Genomic DNA, 19,202 nt, shown 5'->3' with positions numbered 1-19,202 from the left:
GGGATGGGCAGATGGCAATGTGCATCGCTGGCACCGGCATGAAACTATAGTTTTGGTCAGTTGCAAAGAGCCCAAGAGTATTTCAAGAACATTTACGCTGTTGTGATATGTGCATAACAAAGACTGTCCCGGGGAGTCTATGATACAGTCGTAGGGTCAATATACGACACTCTGGCAGTCCCATCAAATAGGAAGCTTAAACTTGGTGCACAATGGTGGCCAGCTAATGGGAGTGAAAAGGCGAAGAAGGGAAGGGGGGGGGGGGCAAGAGTGGCACGCAGTTTCCACTCTCGGATGGTCGTACACATGTGCCATCAAGTGTCTACTCGATAGGCGGTGCTGGCGGAAAGCTGTGGTGTGATAGCGGTTTGTCACGTGCCCCGTCACATGACTGCGTTTTCTGCCGGCGCGACGGCCCCTGCTCAAGTTCATACTGTGTCGCTGTAAATAAATAGCCACAAAAAGTGTCCTCTGGGTCTAGGTCCGGAAAGTCACCAACTCGATCGGCTTTGTAAGCCAAACCGGGCAGCGACTGGCCGACGTTCCTGCGCTGCGAATGCCTGGTCGACACACAGCAGATAAGCCGACCCTCCTTAAGAAGTTGTGGCCATGGCATGCTCCGATATGTTGCGTTGCAGGTAATGATGATACTACTGAATGTTATATGTGAGTCTCTTGGAATAATGACGAAGTCACTCCCGCGAAGAGCGAGCGTCGATTGATTCGCTCGCGCCACTGTGCCTGCTCGCAGCCCGCGAGATAACACGACATGGTGTCAAAAGTGGCGGCTGTCTAGCCGAGATAAGGTACTGCTGTCTGCGTGGGTCTTGGCTACTTTTCGCCAAGCCGACGGGGCATGGTGGAAGGCGCAGACTCGAAGCATTGCTTCAGTATGTACGCCGTTCAGCCAACAGTTCGACGATTGTGGCTTTGCCTCGGGCTTCAATGAGCGCCGCAAAGAAGTGCAGGTGCGGACTTTTCTGTATACCATGTAAGAAGCAGCAAGGGAAATTTTCAGCACGTTTTCCTTGTCAGAAGACGCGATGAAGTACGTCATGGTGAAACAACGTATCGACATGCACTTCGTGGCCGACCAGAACCTACTCTACGAAAGCACGTGTTTTCACAGACGTATTCAAGACGCTGGCGAATCTGTCGACCATTTCGTCCCCACCTTAAAGAGCGCATGATCCGCGACCGATTCATAGTGCTCCTTAGTGATACAAAGCTCTCGAAGACTCCGACAAATGGACGCAAGTCTGACACTGGAAAGCGCTTTGTCGAAAGCCTGCCTTATAGAGACGGTCGAAAAGCAGCAACTAATGCTGGGAGAAGCTGGCGGCGGGCTGCCAGCTACAGCGGCAGGCAATCTCGACGCCGTCAGCAAAAGAGGCCAGCTCAGTTGAAAAGGCAGCTCAGCAAGCCAACGCTCCGAAGGACAAACCACCCGGCAAAGCAAACCGTGCAAATATTGCGGCAAGGGAGCGCACACCAGGACAGCCTGCCCGGCGAGGTAAGCCAAGTGTCACCACTGCGGCTTCTCGGGTCATATCGCTGCCGTGTGCCGCAAGAATGTTGTCGCATAGACAAAGAAGGTACGGGTTTTGTCTTTGCAGAAAGCCAGCGATAGATACTTGTTGGTTCTATTAGCAGCTAACGCCCAAACTATCGATTTTTCCAGGTCACAATTAATGGTACGACAGAGTTTGCTAAAGAAGACTCGGGAGCGGAAGTGTCTGTCTTTCCGTCTTCGTTCCCAAGCTTACCTATTAAGATGGAGAAGTCAGATGTCACACTATCAGGTCCCAGAAAAGAAACTTTGCAGGTATTAGGGAAGTTCAAAACGACTATCCAATGGAAACAGAAGGCGATACACCAGTGGATCTGTATTCTCACCACTGCGCTCCATCCTACTTAGACTTCCTGCAATCGAGGCACTAGGGGTGATAAAGTTTTTAGACACATTTAGTTCGAAAGAGTCATCCAAGACTTCTTACCCGCGGTTGTTCAACGGCCTGGGGATCATCGCTCGTGAGTACAAGGTCAACCTGGGGCCGTATTCCATAAGCTGTTCATTTCAAAATAGCCATTTCTCGTCCATCTGGTCATCTGCCTTTGGTCCCTCCGATATACCCGCGGCTTTCAAGCGTCAGTGGACAGTGAGCCTGCCATTGATTAGAAGGTGACTGGACCTAACCGTTGGCTCCATATTGCACAACAAGAATCCATATTGCAGCCAATGGCAACCAGCGGGCAGGTCCGGTGGTCGGCTGTTGACAGAGCGCTGTGATGCACGTCACCAATGGCTGCATATTGTATTCAATGCCAGCCAATAGTGAGGTCCGGTTGCCATCACCCAATGGGCAGGTCGCTTGCACAGACGCTTGAAAGCCGCGGGTATATCTGAGTGATCGATGACAGAAGACCAGACGGGCGCGAAATGGCCATTTTAAAATGGACAGCTAACGCAATACAGCCACCGATAGCTGACTCGGTTCCTTTCGCGATTCACGTGGCCCTTCGCGCACTGGAATCAGTTAAGCAGGAGCTAGAGCGAATGCAGCGAGATTGTGTGATCAGGAAAGTTGACGGACCGAAAGAATGGTGCACAGGCATAGTCCCTGTTCTTAAGTCGTCTGGCAAGGTGCGAATCTGTGTCGATCTGACGCAGCTAAAAAAGTGGGTGCGCAGAGAGCGTTTTTTCATGCCCACAGTCGATGACACTCTTGGTTAAAAAGTGCAGCTGTGTTCTCGAAAACTGATGTCAATTCCGGTTTGTATTGCATCAAGTTCGCTCTAGAGAGCCACATCCTGACAACCTTCATTACGCCGTTCGGAATGCATCGTTTTATGTGGCTTCCGTTTGAGATAACGCCAGCCCTGAATTCTTTCAGAAGAAATTGTCACGAATCTGCAAGGTATCCCTGGTGTTGTCAGCATGGTGGGTGACGCGTTAAAATTCAGCGCGAACAAACCCGAGCATGACGAACAATTGCAGCAAACGTTGGACCGACTCGCAGGAGCTAGCATTACGCTCAGCAAGGATAAATATATTCGGTGTGACGGGGTAACGTCTCTGGTCTGTGTGCTGGACCGTGGCGGCATAAAACACAACAGGCAAAAGGTTCCTGCCATTAAGGAACTCGAAACGCCGGCAAACGTTTCGGACGTGCGGCGGTTACTTGAAATGGTCAATCACCTGGCTAGATACATTCCCGACTTGGCTTCGAAAACTGAGCATTTGCGTCAGCTGCTTGTAAAAGAATTGTTGGGTTTGGGACCAGCACAGGAGCAAGCGTTGTCCTACATTAAAGGCGTTATCTGTTCACCACCGGTAACGGCAAACTACGATGTCAAGTATCTTACGATACTCCCTGCCGACTCTCCGTCTTACGGGTTAGGAAAAGTGCTGTTGCCGGTTCAACCCAACTATTAGCGGCGCCCCGTGCAAGAGATGTGAGGGGTAGTTGTGAATTTCTATCGGAGACGAGAACACCTCAGGCCGACAGTGAAGAAACAGGCCAATTGGTAGTTCGGAACGATGCGAGCCCGACGTGAGCGCAGAGAGCTTATGTGGCACGACATTGTCACCCCGTGGGAAAGCAGGAACGCTACGGAACAAGTAGCCAGGTTTGTGTGCTTCTTGCATGAAACATTGTATTGTTGTGTACTTGTTGTGTACTTGTTGTTACATGAAACGTATGTTCTAACTGCCGTTGCAACATTCTAACTACTGAGTTTTAATAAAAAGAGAAAAGGACATTTTGCGTCACACGTCATGCGACCACTGAATGTTATATACACGTCTCTTGGAATAAAGACACCGTCACTCTCGCCAAGAGCGCCTCGACTGCTTCGCTCCGGCCACTGCGCCGAGATAACAAGAAGTGACATCTAGTATCTCGAGTTCCACAGTGATGCCGGGGCCATAGTCTACCTCACTCCCCTGAAAGCAATGAAGCTGCCTCGGAGCTGCATGGAAAGGTGCGTTGGAGAAGCAGCTTATCTACCTGGAAGAGACGAGGAGGCCGACGAAAACCCACTCCTAGGTGGCACCACAAGCTGAGCAGTGAGAGGAAAGTGATGGATAACAAGAGTGTTGTTCTTATGCAAACACTCGCGGCCAATATCGTTGGTGAACACGCATGTTTAATATACACGCCGTGGCAAGCATTTGAGAGAAACTGAAGTGGCGCTTATGTGCACAGCGCTTAATACACCCATTCTAGGGTTTAGTTTAGTTTTAACTCTCGCATAGTTGCAGGCATTAGGCAACATTTCAAAAGCATGATTCACAGCAAACAACTTTGCTATGAGGCTATTCCTCCTTATTTATAGCGGCGGCTCTCTGCTCTCCAGTGGCAGCCATGGACCGTCCTCGCAATTTGAGCTATGCACAGAAATCTATATTGACATCTTAATTATACAAATGATGCAGCATTACCTTCGAAGACTGAAAACGTAAGGAAATAATTGGTTCTAATTCGATTAATTCAGGAGATGAGCTTGATCTTACAAACTGGCTTGTGTATACACATTTCAGGGCATTGTACCTTCGATCCGTGGTGCTCTACGTGGTGCTGAAGAACTGAGGAGCGCCGTATGTCAGGACTTCCGCTTCTGCTTCCGGCTCTGCTTCCAGCCCTGCTTCCTGTTGAAAAATAAGAAAGGAAAGGTAAAGGTTTGCGTCAGAGCAGCAGATTATTCTTAGCGTACGTTAGACGCTAAATCTGTGCAAAAAAATTTCTTTAAGTTACTACTTGAGAGCGAGGTCTCCTAGTTGTGTGGGCGCCGTAATAGATGGGAAATAGTTCAGGTAATCTGGTTCTCAAAAGTTTTCTGGTTGTAAAACTCAGGTCTAGGTACCCCAGTCCGTAGGGCCACCAGCTCTAAGATTCCAAGCAAGCTATGGCATCTCTGCGATCACACAGGACACAATGTTTGCATTGATATGAGTGCTCACGAAAAAAAAATGACTGTGTTGTAAATAAATTAGTATGCTGAAGCGCCATGTTTTGCGATCAACTTTTGCACTCTTCTGTGCACGAGGGACATAGAATTCGGAATTATCTTGAGCGTCGGCTTAGCGTTCCGATACATGATTGGGCTTTTTAGCGCTCGCTTGCATTCCGCGTTCTACATCATATATAGCTCTTTGTCAAAAGTCACGCACACATTGATGTCAGTTCAAAGGAATGCAGTCGGTAAAGCTGGAAAATTGTGCTCATCTCTCATATTATTAATGAGGGCACAACCGAACAGGAGCAGCTCGCTAACTGCCTTAGTTCAGTGGGTAAACTACGTGCGACGTTTTCTTGAAAGCATGAAGTTATTCTTTGTTTGTTCGAGTGGTTTAAGTAAACCTGCAATCTAAGCGAAACCCATGGAGTTCGGATAGTAATTGTTGGTGGGCGTCCGCATTCCACACCATACATTCCTAGAGCTTAAGTCGCAGCGGACAAACAAAGAATGTACACAAGCGTCAGTGATTTATGCATATTCTTCGTTTGACCGTTGTTTCTATCGCGCTGCAAATTACGTATTGAGTCCGGATGATTCGCAAATGATCTGACTGAAGTCTATGCAGTGTACAACGTGCGAATAAGGCCCAAAGAAATGAAAATTTCGATCAATTCTTTATCGTTCATTCAATCGGGTAGAACATATTGTCAGATTTTGTGATAGGTAAGCATCTTTCCAGCAGCTGATGCTGCTGACTGGCGCCGGTAATGACACATACGAGGACGTAGTGCGGGAAAGCAAGTGCTTATATGGGAGCCGCGTCATCAGGCAGCTAGTTTAGGTGTAAACAGCTGTTACGGCTGGAACTATTTAACTGTAGTGATAGTAGTACGGGAAAGCAAGTGCTTATATAGGAGCCGCGTCATCAGGCAGTTAGTTTAGGTATAAACAGCTGTTACGGCTGTAACTATTTAACTGTAGTGATAGTAGTACGGGAAAGCAAGTGCTTATATAGGAGCCGCGTCATCAGGCAGTTAGCTTAGGTATAAACAGCTGTTACGGCTGGAACTATTTAACTGTAGTGATAGTAGTACGGGAAAGCAAGTGCTTATATAGGAGCCGCGTCATCAGGCAGTTAGTTTAGGTAGAAACAGCTGTTGCGGCTGGAACTATTTAACTGTAGTGATAGAAGATCACTTCATACAAAATTCGGCCCACATGAGGCGGTTGCTCAGCAGCGCGAAATAGGGCTTGATTAAATCCTGCTGACACTAGGAGAATAAAACTGTGGCGACAATCAGAGTCTCCTTCAGGGGCAGATGCAGTAAGAAGCTTTTTTTTGCACTGAATGCAGTGAAATGAATCTGGACAACGCTATGGAATGGTATAATTATGTATCTTAGGTTGCATTTGTGAAGGAAATCATGCTTACACTCAGTTCGAAAAGCCGGGTAACACAACAGTCTCGCTTTCTGACGACACAACTACCTCAGTACCGAGAATTGTTTCCTCGGCCAGGGTGTCCAATATGTTAACACGAGGACATTGAGGCCGACATTCATCACTTACTGTGGGACTGCCCAGCTCTCAAGCCTACAAGGTTCCGGCACCTAATGGTAGCAGGTCTTTCACCAATTAACCCTGCTTCATACTTTGCCTGGACGCAAGGAGCGTACCATCTTTCTTTACTGGACTTCATCAAATCCGCTAACCTTTTTCCATTCATTTAACCTCTACTACATCATTCATCACACCTTCACCCATCTTTGATGCCCTGGGGCAATAAATTTCGCTCAGAAAAAAAAAATTACCACGAACATCGATAATATGCATATTTCACATGAATGAATTGGTGGATGACACTCATAATTTTTCTTTACTTCCGGCTCAAGTTCTGTGATAATCTTCATGAGCCGCGCTATCAATAACTTTCCCGAGTGAAAAAAAAAACACATTATCTTCTATCCTTTTTTTTCTTTTCAGAGGAAAGCGTTTTTTAGTCGTCGTCAATTTAGCTTTCAGACAAGGAAAATTCCAATACTGTTTCGCAAAGATTGATAAATAGGACTCCTTAAAGATTCGTTTTAAAACTGGCGAACAGAAACCTTGTTGACCAGCGGTGTTACATGACATCCAATTGCTAGCAAAGTGATCTTACTTCATATTAGTTATCGCTTTCTTTATTTTGGTCACGGCTCAAGCTTTTTCATTTCCGCATGAGCAGTGCCGCTACCTTCCTTTAGTTATTGCAAAGAGCCGCTCAGAGCAGGATAGTTAGGTAACTAACTCAATTTTTTTATTAGACGGAAAGTGAACATGCCGTGAAGGGCCAAAATCGATGCTCTAACCCACACAGACACAGAGATTACAGACCGTACTAACTTCACTGCAGATAACTTCATCCAGCCTTCTATTTAGGCAGCTCACATGCTTGCGCCAGTTCCTAAACTGTGACGAAACTACCAGCAAACTTAAAACGTAATTGCTATCTCAAACTCACACGATAATTGAATTCCTGGCGTCTAAGACCAGTATCACGTAAAAGGCATAGTTTGCTGTTTATGCAGATTTTAACTCTCTGTTTTTCTCTTCACCCGCATTGTCGCTGCTTTACGCTTTAGTAAGCTAGACTTGTATTGATCCACGTTCCCGACGACAGCACGCAGCTGCTTTAAAACCCTTCCCTGACGCGAATGTGAGCAAATAAAAAAAAGTGAATGATCACGTTTTGGAAATATTAAAAACTAATATGCCAAGTTTGCTAATACTGTTTTACTCATACTGTGTAAAGTCTCCACAAGATGTCACAATGCTTGGGCACCCAAACGCAAAAAGAAGTGAGATTATTAAGGGGGACAAAACCTTTCCACACGAATAGATCGAAGGACGCGCCGTTGAACTCGCTGTTTTGACAAACTATATTTAGTTCATTCTCTAGAAGAGGAAAATAACCTCAGCAGCAAAGAATGCAGCAAAAAAAAAAATATGTTTGCTAGCTGTAGCACATCCTCGGGGAAAGCTGCAAATTTGCAGTGTACAAAACCCTGCACGTTTCGCCTGAAAAGTTGACGCTGTAGACGTATGGAGGCTACGGCGAACAAGAGGCAAACTTTTCTTTGAAAGCTCTCATAACGTCCTGTAAAAAAGAACGTGCACACAACATATGGCACCTTGCGGACCTGACAATCATTTCAATGCAGGGCACACCAAACAATAACCTGGCGCTGTTTATATGATTTGCACAGCTCTTTTATTTCTTCCCAGTGCGTCCATGCACATTAACATAGGGTTATTCCAATCTTCGAGTTAAGGTGCACTGCATGCGCGTAGGTATAAAAACGAATATATGGCACAGGGTTGGGCTTGTTCCTTCACTGAAATGTGCGCTTTTTTGAAAGCATTAATTTTTTTTATATTGGAGTGTGGGAAGCACAGCTTGCGGAGAGGTTGAAAAAACTTTAAGATAACAACTAAGACCTCATGAAAAAAGCGCTCTCTCTCCTCTACGGTTTTATGCTGGTCCGCGTAAGCCAAATAAATCAAAAAACGTAAGGGGGCGAGCAGAGGCTATATAAAACAGGGGAAGGTAATTACACTCTCATGTGTTTTGTACGTGTTCCGGTTTGCCCTGACCTCCGGACAGCTGGGACAGTGAGCTTCTTCACGCCATTCGGAGCTAGAGAGTACTTGTATGGTGGAGAGAGTGTTAGTTTGAGTTTTTTGCAGGATGTGCGCCTGTTCCGTGTTGAGTGATACAAGTGCAGTTGAGTGCAGTTGAAGGGAACGTGGTGCGTTTTTCACTCATTTGTTTCCTATCTAACATAGCACAACTAGCATCATTCACGCCAAATAGTCTCTTACGCAATTACCTTGCACTGTAATTGATGCTCGAAACTGGCGATTGCGGAGAACTCCGCGAGCAGATGTCGAAACTCATTTCCTAGTTGCCTTGGAACCTTGCCCAAACCTCTCTTCGCACCACCGAACGGTGCCCCAGATACACTACATGCGGGCCCAACTACAATTTCGAACCAGCATACTAGAAGACACACTGACGTCACGCTCATAAATCAGTGCTCCAGGCCGTAATGAGGAGCTCGGAGGACTAAATGGCTTGCTTCGCCCATCACCCTGCAGATGCACTGAAGCATTTGCGAAAGAAGCAAAAGTTGCTTAAAACATGAAACGGCTTAATTAGAACACGCTTCTATCAATCATCCAGCCCTTTGGGATGCAAGGCACGAGCTAACCGCATGGGAATAACGAATAAAGGAACAAACACCAAACAAAAACAGTCGGCATGCAAATGGCTATAGGACAGGGTGCCGGGCCGCTTCCTAGGAGTATTTTTTTTCTGCGCTTCGTGAGGATCAAAGTTGTGCTGGTCGGCGCGTTTCAAAAGGCCCCGCAACGGCTGTAGAGAAATCCATCGATCGAGTCAGGCCGCACACTGCTGCGTCTTTGCAGGAAGGTACGAGAACCCTGCTTGCGTAGGCGGGTGAAAGATATAGATATCGCGAATCTACGACTTCTGGGTCCTCCCAGCGGTCGTATAAGTGAGCACACGGAAGAAGATGGAAAGTGGAGAAGAAACAGTAACAAGAAAAAAGACCTTGAGCCACGGTCTGCAAAGACCGCCGCAGCTGCCAGCGCTACAGACCTTCCATCGCTCCGTTTTTTTTTTTTACTCTCCACATCATTTCTCGAGGGAAAAATCGATGGCTTTCCCTTCGGGCCGAAATTGATGTCGATTCTCCGCAACTTTCCTGGCATCTGCCGTCGTATGATGGTTTGCTCACTCTACCTGTTCAGGCCAAATTTTTTTTTATCTGTATTAAATGTGCGTTTGCGTGCATGATTCTCGCAGTGGCCACATTTTCGCTTTAACCTAGGCGGGGAAATTTTCCGAAGCGGTGCTCAGTATTTATGAAATGGTGCAATATACGCTTCCGCCTTAGTGGATCTACTGAAATATTAAACTGGAATTGAGCATACGTTACTTTCGTCTTCTTAGAACAGCATGTCTCCCGATTATACGCCTGCTATAGAAGAGCTCTCGCGGAATTTCCCATTTGTCTCATTGAATTTCAGTGAAACTGGAGAAAGCATGAGAATTGTAGCAAGGAACAAGAAATAAAGAAAAAATGTCAGACAAAAGCTATCTATTCAAGTGCGTGAATTCAGTCACCAGCAACCATCGCAGAATGATAAAAAAATATACCCGATAGAAGGTAAATTTATGCTGTGCAGAAAATCTATCCAAACAAATATGTATCTAGCAAATCAGCAACGCTAGCCTAACAATGCTCTAAACCGCATCTTCCCTTTTTATTAGCATAGGTTTATTTCTGTTCAAGGAAAGGGAACGCCACGAGAAACGAAGCACGTCTAAAGTGAAGTAGTACCTTCAGAAAATTAAAACAGGATGTGTACCGCTCCTAAAGGGAATTGAATTTGACAACTATGAAAGACAATATCTTGATCTGGGTTTTGTTCGGTTCACAGAAGTGATAAGCTGCATCAATGGTTGTATTTAAATATATTTGCGCAATAAGTCAGCTGTATACACCCTTACTGGACTGAAGAGGTTGTGCATAACCATGCAGCTTTTCGATACAAGGACTAGAAGGGTTTCTTCATGTTATCTTTGCAACTTTTTGTCGGGGGAAAATATATGTAAGGTCTTTTGACGAGGCCAAGGGACTGTAATAAGTTGTACGCATGTTTCGCCTAAGCTCAATTGAGGCTCTTAGTAGTGGCGATGATAATGAGAGGGGCGCTGCTGTAACAGCTGAGGAAGAAATGACTAAGTGTTGCTTCGATTTCAGCGAAGAATTCAGCTTCGATCAACCTTATTGTTGAAGCATCTGCTGGCTAGAGTTGATGATTTCAGCAAGCATTCTGTGGCAGATGCTTTCTTAGCGGCCACAGATTTCGCCAGCCTTTCTCTTCAGTATCCAGTAACTTTCATTGCGCATAGGAAATCATTAAACCGAGAAAAAGAATTAGGGACCATGAATTGAACAGATGCAGAAGAAATGCGATAGCATTTTTTTTCACTCGTCCATCTGCACTAACTCTGATCCCATTTTCTTTAACTCAGAAATCTAAGACACGACTATATTCCACTTGTGATTCTTTTTTTATTTCCATTTTTATTCGAAATGGCCTTTTTTATTCCCTTTGGCAGAGTCAGTCTCTGTTCAGCCTCTCCCTTCCTTCCCCAAGTGGAGGATTTCTCTCTGTCCATCTGGTTACGGTGGCTGGTGGAGGCTTCACTCAGACGCCATCACCACCACCATCGATACGGGAGAGTTATTGCCTTCGTGGCCTTCCTCGATCGTTCATCCCGTTAAAATTTTCTAGACTTCTCCTCAACATTCGAGAAGAAAGTATGAATTCAAATAAGCGCGACGTTCATAATAGCAGCTGGATCATATGTGGTAGACCACACGGCTAAATGGCTAAATGTCCGGTGCTCTCCCTTCCCGGCCTGCGTTGTCCTTACGGCCATAGTCGACCTGGGCTACAATTTCATTGGCAAGCAGATGAACACGGATGTTTTGAATGAGGACACATTACGACAAATACGTAACTTCCTACACATCACGTCCCACCTACAGTTATTAGCTGCAATAGAAAGAGGGCTTGAGGTGGAAGACTATGTACACGAGAACACATATGGTATCATTTCCGAGCGCTCCGCTCGTACATGTTTCAAGGTAACAAGGGTACGCGAATATGCAGGACATTCATAATGGCTTGGCTATTAAATTTGGAATATAACTGCCCACTCGAGGCAGTTTCTCGACAGAGAAGTTTCAGCTTACCAGCCAGAAGAATAAAAGAGGATCACTGCAGCCTACACCAGATAGGGAAACGGTGCCCAACATGAAGCGCTTTTAAATTACAGGAAAAATTTGATATATATCTCCTATTCGATATTACGTGGGTGATATATTGCGTTAGCATCGCCAACACAGTTCTTTTGTTCAGGAATCAGATAGATCTGGGGAATAATACACAGGAAACCACTTTCCGTATTACCTGAGGATTTATGAATGGCTGTTTTTGGGCGAGGTAATCCACGAGAGACCTCGGTAGAAAACTTGGCTTCCTCTGGCTGTAAGCCCACTGGGGCCAACAAAGAAGCTCAAAAGAGGAGCGCAATGGGTGCTCACCTGCCCTCGAAGGGGACAGCTGGGAGCAGGCGCTCGCTCTGCGGGAGCCCGCGTGCAGGCTGGCGTGGCTATGGCGCCGCTTGTCCTTGCCACTGCCTAGCTTGAGGTGCGACATGCGCGGATTAGGGTGGTTGAAGATGGTGCGCTGGTTTCGGAACCGGGCTCTGCGAGCGTGCAAGGAAATTTATGCCTCTGTGAGCAGGTTCAGAAGCAGGTTCAAGACCTGCTAATGCGTATTGCTCGCCAGCATCAGGAATATCTTTGGGGTTGGCACCATAAACTACGGACATGCGGTCTAAATGAGCAGTACTGTAGCGTGCTTAATATTTGACCTTGACGAAACAAAGCTAGAAAGCAAGGACGAACGTCAATTAAGGCACAGTTACGACACGACGTCTTAGTGTGTGTGACTTCGTAATTTCATTTTTCCAATACTTCTACTTAATCTAAAAGCATCTACGTTATAGCAAAAAAACTGAATTTTTATTCATGTTCCAATTTTTCTCGGAAGTGAACCAGCAAATAAGCATTGCCTAAAAAAATTGGTAAGGGTTTACCGCAGTAAAACCGAGTAGACGTGGGAAAGCAGGTGTTCATTCTTCAATTGGAGGGGACACTTAAGCTCCGCCTTAAGGGTATGACGCGATAGCTTTAGTGGGTTAATGCCCATGTATGCAAACTAGGTCACTCTCTACTTAACATTCATAGATGGCGGCGAGTCCTCATACCACTACAATCGCAGTGGCCAGCTGTTAAGCGATGCGCCACTGCACTGGCAGGTGTCGCAGCCACGGGTAGGGATTGTACGACCCATGTGGCTCTCCCCGAGCAACTTCTCGCGCAACTGGCGCGGCACTCCTCCGAACTTACTCGCGCTTACCCGTTGCTAGGCAACGGCACAAGATCGTACGTACGTACATTCACGCGAACGGTGAATGGTGACTGTATACGTACAGTGACAAGATTCTTGGTCGGTGTTGGTGAGGCAGAAACATGAACCAGAAAAGATTTAAATATTTCCTGTAGTCGCCACGACATTTGAGCAGAGTATGCAGTTGATGCTAGTAGGACGAAGTGGTGCTGCACCTTGAGAGCTGCTGCACTCACCTGCATTCAAAGCTTTTCCTCAGGACAGAACAACAAACTCCTCTCATGGCGACAATACCTGGGCGATACTACTCCCTTTCCCTGCCACTTGTCGTCTCGCAAGCGCTACCTCCGCCGGTTCTGTACTCGACGACAGCTTTTCTTGGCAAATGAAAGGAAGGCTATAGGGGCGGAGCATCTGTCCGTAATTATATCATTTTCCCCAAGTATTTCAGCAGCACGACGCTGCTCCTGGCCAGGTAACGTTGCGCCTGCCCGCCTTTCCGAAGATTTGGCCTGGCGCGTTGCTCTCCCCGCGGAAACACCATTGTCTCTGGAACGCCTGGCGCCATCTATCGAAGTTTCTTGTAAGTAGATGTGCTTTGCGAATTTGTTGTATTCTAGAAAGCATGTTTGACCTTCAACGCTCAAAGATGGCGGTTGTGTTAGAAATAGGCGTCAAACAGCGAATATTGACAGTATATTATATTTTAAGATTAAACTAATAATCGCCAGCGGGGACTATTTTGCTCTACGTAGAAAGATAGGGCGTGTTTCGGCTCCGCAGCTTCCGCTCCCTTGCGAGAAATGCTACCGGCCGGCGCGAACTGAGCGGTACGCGCAGGGGATGCCAATTCTTGATGCGTCGGGTGTGTTCAGAACCCGTCTTCGATATGCATGGTCTAGTCACTTTCTCCCTTCATATTCAACATGACAAGACAGGGACGTTTAGGACGCAAGGAACCATGAGATAAAAGGGTTGCGTACCTGCTGAACAGCTGTAAAGCGACGCACATGCCGACGAACATAATGGCGAGACAAACAATGATGGGCACCATGTTCTCCTCGGACATGGTAATGTCCGTCTTGGGGTCCATGCCGAAGGGCCGCATGGTCTGCAGTTCCACGTCTGCGAAAAGGCGAGTACCATGGTGGCTTGTCAAAACACCGGAGCTAGGACAAAGCCATGTCCTCCGGGAAGATGAACACGATTCTAAGGAACAGCAAGGCGGAAATTTGGGCGAGTTGGTAAGCGTTCATTTTCGCTCTCAGCGCAACACGAACGGTGCCTGCGGTGCCATGTACATTGGCCAGACTGGCAGGTGCGTTAACAAACGCTTGATGGAGCATGAAAACACCAGGAAAAATGACCCCCTGTCTCACACAGGCTTCCACAGCAGGAAATGCCCATGCAGGAATGAAAAGGATCATGCAGAAAGGAGAACTAAAGGGGACCCCCTTGCCCAGGCGTCTTTCCAGTGCAAAAAGTGCCAATGTGTTCCCGATTACAAGAACACGTGCATCCTGTTCCGACATAACAATAAATTAACACGCGAGGTAATGGAGGCTTTTTATATTCACGACAACGGCACAAAATGTATCAGCAGCCCTTCCATAACGTTATCCGAGAAAGAATTGAGCTATCTGACCTCCCACGTGCCTTCCAGATAACTTTTGTTGATTGATAAGTAGTTCACTGTTTGTATTTATACGCTTTTCGTTCTTCAATAAAAAACCAGTTGATAGTCAGCGCCTGTTTGTGCTCGTCCTTCGTCTTGTCTCCCGTTCGTGTTGCACTGAGAGCGAAAATGAATTCTAAGGAACCACTGAAGGAAGTTCAAGGTGAAAGTGAATCGGTGTTACAGAGACTGGCTGCTCTTGTTTCTTATTAGCCTCATAGTAGTTTCTGCCTTTGCAGCTTCTGTCGATGCCAGAACGGTCAGAAAGTCCGGAAAACTATACATAATGGGCACGTCAGTAAGCTGGACATGCAGGAGTGGAGGCAAAGCCACTGATGCACTATCAGCAAGATGCTCTAAGCGCCGGGCAGGATTCAAATCCTTACAATTGGCCTCTGACTTCCCAGTGCCACACACTGGCTAAGCAGATGTGCTCAATTTTTGCCGTGAATATAAATACCTGGGTATGCAGGCGTGTTTGCATTTTGCTTTCAACAAATGATGAATGCCGAAGCCAGAGCACAGATTTGAGATTCAGTATCGCGATTTATATTCCTTAATAAAAGCGAAACACCTAGTCACACTATCCGCCGTGGTGCCTCATCAACAGTGGCGTGCAACTGTTGACGCCAAGGTCGTGGGATCGAATACTGGCTGCCATAGCTGTATTTCTAAGCAAGTAAAATGTAACACCGCCCATGTGCTACACAATGGCACGGCATGCTGAACAACAACATGCGGTTGAAAAAAATGCGGAGTCCTTAACTACGGGGTCTATCCTAGCCCATGTTCAGCATCCGAGGCGTCAGCGCTTACATGGAGTACCGGCCGAATAATACATTGCCATCATATGGTTTGGTTTATAGGGTTTAACGTCCCAAAGCAACTAAGGCTATGAGGGACGCCGTAGTGAAGGGCTCCGGAAATTTCGACCACCTGGGGTTTTTTAACGTGCACTCGCATCGCACAGTACACTGGCCTTTAGAATTTCGCCTCCATCGAAATTCGACCGCCGCGGCCGGGATCGAACCAGCGTATTTCGGGTCAGCAGCCGAGCGCCATAACCACTCAGCCGCCGCGGTGGCAGAGTGGTGACGGCGCTCAGCTGCTGGCCCAATAGACGCGGATTCGATCCCGGCCGCGGCGGTCGAATTTCGATGGAGATGAAATTCTAGAGGCCCGTTTACTGTGCGATGTCAGTGCAGGTTAAAGAACGCTAGCTGGTCGAAATTTCCGGAGCCCTTCACTACGGCGTCTCTCATAGCCTGAGTCACTTTGGGACGTTAAACCCCCATAAACCAAGTCAAACCATCATATCGTATACTAAAAAAATCAAGTTCGGTGATGTTTGAAAAGCAGAGGTAAGGTGCACAATTTGCATGAAATGTATCAGCTTATTGTCAAAGGCCAGTTCGCTGGGCGACGGGGACGAGTTGTAGATTACCGTCTAAAGAACAGTGGCTACTTCGCTCGCCGACACTTTTCAGCTCTTAGAGCAAGTGAAAAACGCGAACAACCCCAAAAGTGTGCGGCTGAAAAGAGAAGAATACGCTCATATAGTCGCGTTTACATAAATACGACAGCAGCGCATCGAATCAACGTTTTGGCGCATCGCATTCATGTAACCGGCGATAATGCGCTAGGAAAGCACGTCACATAAAAGCACCAGATGGGGATAGATCGCGAATGACAAGTGGACTTCGGCGGTGAATAAAAACAGGTTTGGAGGTACCCCGCCTTCTCCCTGCCATTGCTATACAATACCGCCTCAGCCGAATAAAAAGCAGACTTCGCTCAAGCTGCGGGGGGAGGGGAGGCATGTAATGGGCGAGGGGTCACCATTCCGCCAGACTTGATGCGGTACATGTAAACAGTAGCGCATCGGCTCCACGAGATACGCTGGGAAATGCGATGCGCTACTGTCGCATTCATGTAAACGCGCCTATACAGATGCACAGGCACATCCACCGTACATGTAAACAGTAGCGCATCGGCTCCACGAGATACGCTGGGAAATGCGATGCGCTACTGTCGCATTCATGTAAACGCGTCTATACAGATGCACAGGCACAATCCGCCGACTTTTTGTAAGTGCACATGGAGCAGAAAGCTCTACAGCCACCTACATGTAATAGATGTGAAGCGAAATTCCGCCAACCTGGTAGGCACGAGGTGCCATTCACGTCATTGAAGAGGTAGTAACCGTCCTTGCACTTGCAATAGCCGTCCTCACAATCGGAGTGCTTGTCGATCTTCAGGCACTGCTCGTTGCGCCGGCAGGGCTGTCCCAGCATGCGAACTGAAAGCGAGCGACGAGAAAAGGAAGAACATTCAGTCTTGGGAAAACAAATCACTTCATCAAGTTTTACACCACTAGCACCCGCCTAGATAGCTCACTGGCTATGGTACTCTGCTACTCGGCACGTGGTTGGTCGCCGGTGCTGTCTTTTGACGCTAGGGGAGAAATGCAAAAACGCGCGTCTACTAGGACTGATAACTGAAAACAAGAACGACTGAAGTGACTCCCGACCATTCCAATACGCGGTGTGCCTCACAGCCGTTTATTCTACTTCAATGCTCAAACATCTGCTAAATATATTGCGCACCACAAGTATGGAACCGAAACAAGAGAGTCCACCGAACTACCTCACGTTCAGGTCAGTACCATGTTTAATAAGGGTATCTTTAGGGCGGGAACCGAAGATATAATACAGTTCGTAGCCTTTATAAACTGCTGTGACGCCACTGCAGAGACACGTGTAGAGACGCCACTGTTGAAACTTTGGTGTAAGGCCTAGTACTCGTTTGGCACACACGGCCATTATGCTTCTACCCTCTGTACTTGAGATCTTTGCATCTCCTTAGAGGATACCGAGAAAGTATCGTGGACGTCGCCCAACCCATTACTCAGGATCTTTGTCTTTTCCGCCCAAGCCTTCCTTTTATGCGGGCGAGTCATGGCGGCAAGCGAGTTGTGACAAAAAGAAAGAAACAACCGCGCACTTAAGCTAGGTGCAGGGTCATTAGCTAGGGCTAAGTATACGTTTGTGGGGATGCTAGCAGGCATCCCGTTGGACGGGATATTTTGGTTTGGGTGTGTGTGTGGCAGTGACCTCAGACACTTCCGGATTGCCTGGGACGAACGACGCCCATGGGAATATGCCAGTGGTCCCATAGAGTGTCCCCGCTAGTTTTCGTGGAAAAAGAACAGTCAGACATGACGATCCAGGTAGGAGTTTGGCTCTTTAGAAATTCAGAAGGCAGCACGAGAGTACGAATTACGTACGATCGTGATAAATTTGCTGCTCTCGACTGCTATAGAGTTCAGTGCGGTTCAAGGTGTGCTCTTAACCATCTTTCACGTGCCAGACAGAAAACACGCCTTACTCCGTTCCGTGATTTTCCGTTGAAATGCAGTTTCTGATCTATGGAATCATCGCTGAGTAAAAATAGATCCCTTCTTACGAATAGAATTGCACTCCTTCGGGACATATGTGGTACATACATGTTATTCCTATTGTTTTCAAGCAGCGACTTACGCCTTATAACAACTGGCTTTCTTTTGGGGGGCATATGTAGAGAATACACAGTGTCAGCCATAGGCTGCCGTGTCAAGGGCATGACTGCGCAATGACAAAGAAACAAATAAATGAATTTCTTACAAAATTTCACCTTCGAAGTTTTTTAATCTGCGCTGAATTCTGAGCGCACGGATATCTTTCTGCATTCCACTTGCATCGACTTGCGGCTGCCGCGGCTGGCTATCGACCTCACTACCTTGTTCCCGGCAGCAGCACACCATGCATATAACCACGGATCTTTTACAGACAACATTTCCTTAATGCCTTTTCTTAACACAGCTCACGTTATCTGTATTAAACGAAGATCTCTAGAAGACAATATTCTCTGGCCTGTGCCCGCATCTACCTTCTTGTGTAGGTCGCACTAGTCAAAAGTTGTCAAACCCAGGTCTAGCCCACTCTTTTCACATTAAGATTAATGCATACAGTCATTACTCACTACAAGAGTGACCACTTAGTCGAGTGTCCCTAGAGAGGTCATGAACTCCTGCACGTTGGACCTAGAGGTCACCTGAGCGTGCGTGTGGGAAGCGTGCGGGAGACCTCCGTGCAGCCAACTAAGTATGGAAGACAAGGAAATTAATGCCTAAACAATAGAGGTAAAGACACAAGAAATCATACCAGTCGCCATTTGCCTAAGCTGCCGCCGATAGCCTGTTGCGCAGGCATTATCTTTGCTTTACGTGTCAAGTTAATGCAACGCCAATGGCAAAACGCCACTAACAAAACACACTCCTTCGAGAAAGCTCTCGCTCGCACAACACACATGCACATACAAAAAAAAACGAACTATTTGAATGAAACACCATCGCGTGACGTAGATTCCGGTAAAGTCGTTCCAGAACACAGAAAGAATTTGTTCTGTTCTCATATCACCGTCAGCAGCATCACTTCTGTTGTTACTCGAAGGCTGAATCAGCATAAGGGGAAAA

At 46.9% G+C, this 19,202-nt stretch overlaps 2 protein-coding genes across 3 annotated transcripts in view; one reads left to right on the top strand and one right to left on the bottom strand.

Annotated features, from left to right (window-relative positions):
• Positions 1-19,202, bottom strand: part of LOC144136592 (uncharacterized) — a 161,805-nt gene that overhangs the window by 10,867 nt on the left and 131,736 nt on the right. The window contains exons 3-6 of the mRNA XM_077669062.1: positions 16,848-16,988; positions 13,998-14,139; positions 12,144-12,307; positions 4,554-4,651 (exon numbers count right to left, since the gene is read on the bottom strand). Coding sequence (XP_077525188.1) covers positions 4,554-4,651; positions 12,144-12,307; positions 13,998-14,139; positions 16,848-16,988 — 545 coding nt within the window. The remainder of the gene's footprint in view (positions 1-4,553; positions 4,652-12,143; positions 12,308-13,997; positions 14,140-16,847; positions 16,989-19,202) is intronic.
• Positions 4,546-19,202, top strand: part of LOC144136593 (pro-neuropeptide Y-like) — a 205,587-nt gene continuing 190,930 nt past the window's right edge. Inside the window, exon 1 of one of the 2 annotated variants that reach the window (XM_077669066.1) lies at positions 4,546-4,675. The gene's annotated coding sequence lies outside the window, so the exon portion shown is untranslated. The remainder of the gene's footprint in view (positions 4,676-19,202) is intronic. The other variant, XM_077669063.1, reaches the window with a different exon arrangement.

This window comes from Amblyomma americanum, chromosome 6 (assembly GCF_052857255.1).
Source record: "Amblyomma americanum isolate KBUSLIRL-KWMA chromosome 6, ASM5285725v1, whole genome shotgun sequence".
In the NCBI taxonomy this organism is placed as follows: Eukaryota; Metazoa; Arthropoda; class Arachnida; order Ixodida; family Ixodidae; genus Amblyomma; species Amblyomma americanum.
This window is presented reverse-complemented; position numbering and strand designations above follow the sequence as displayed.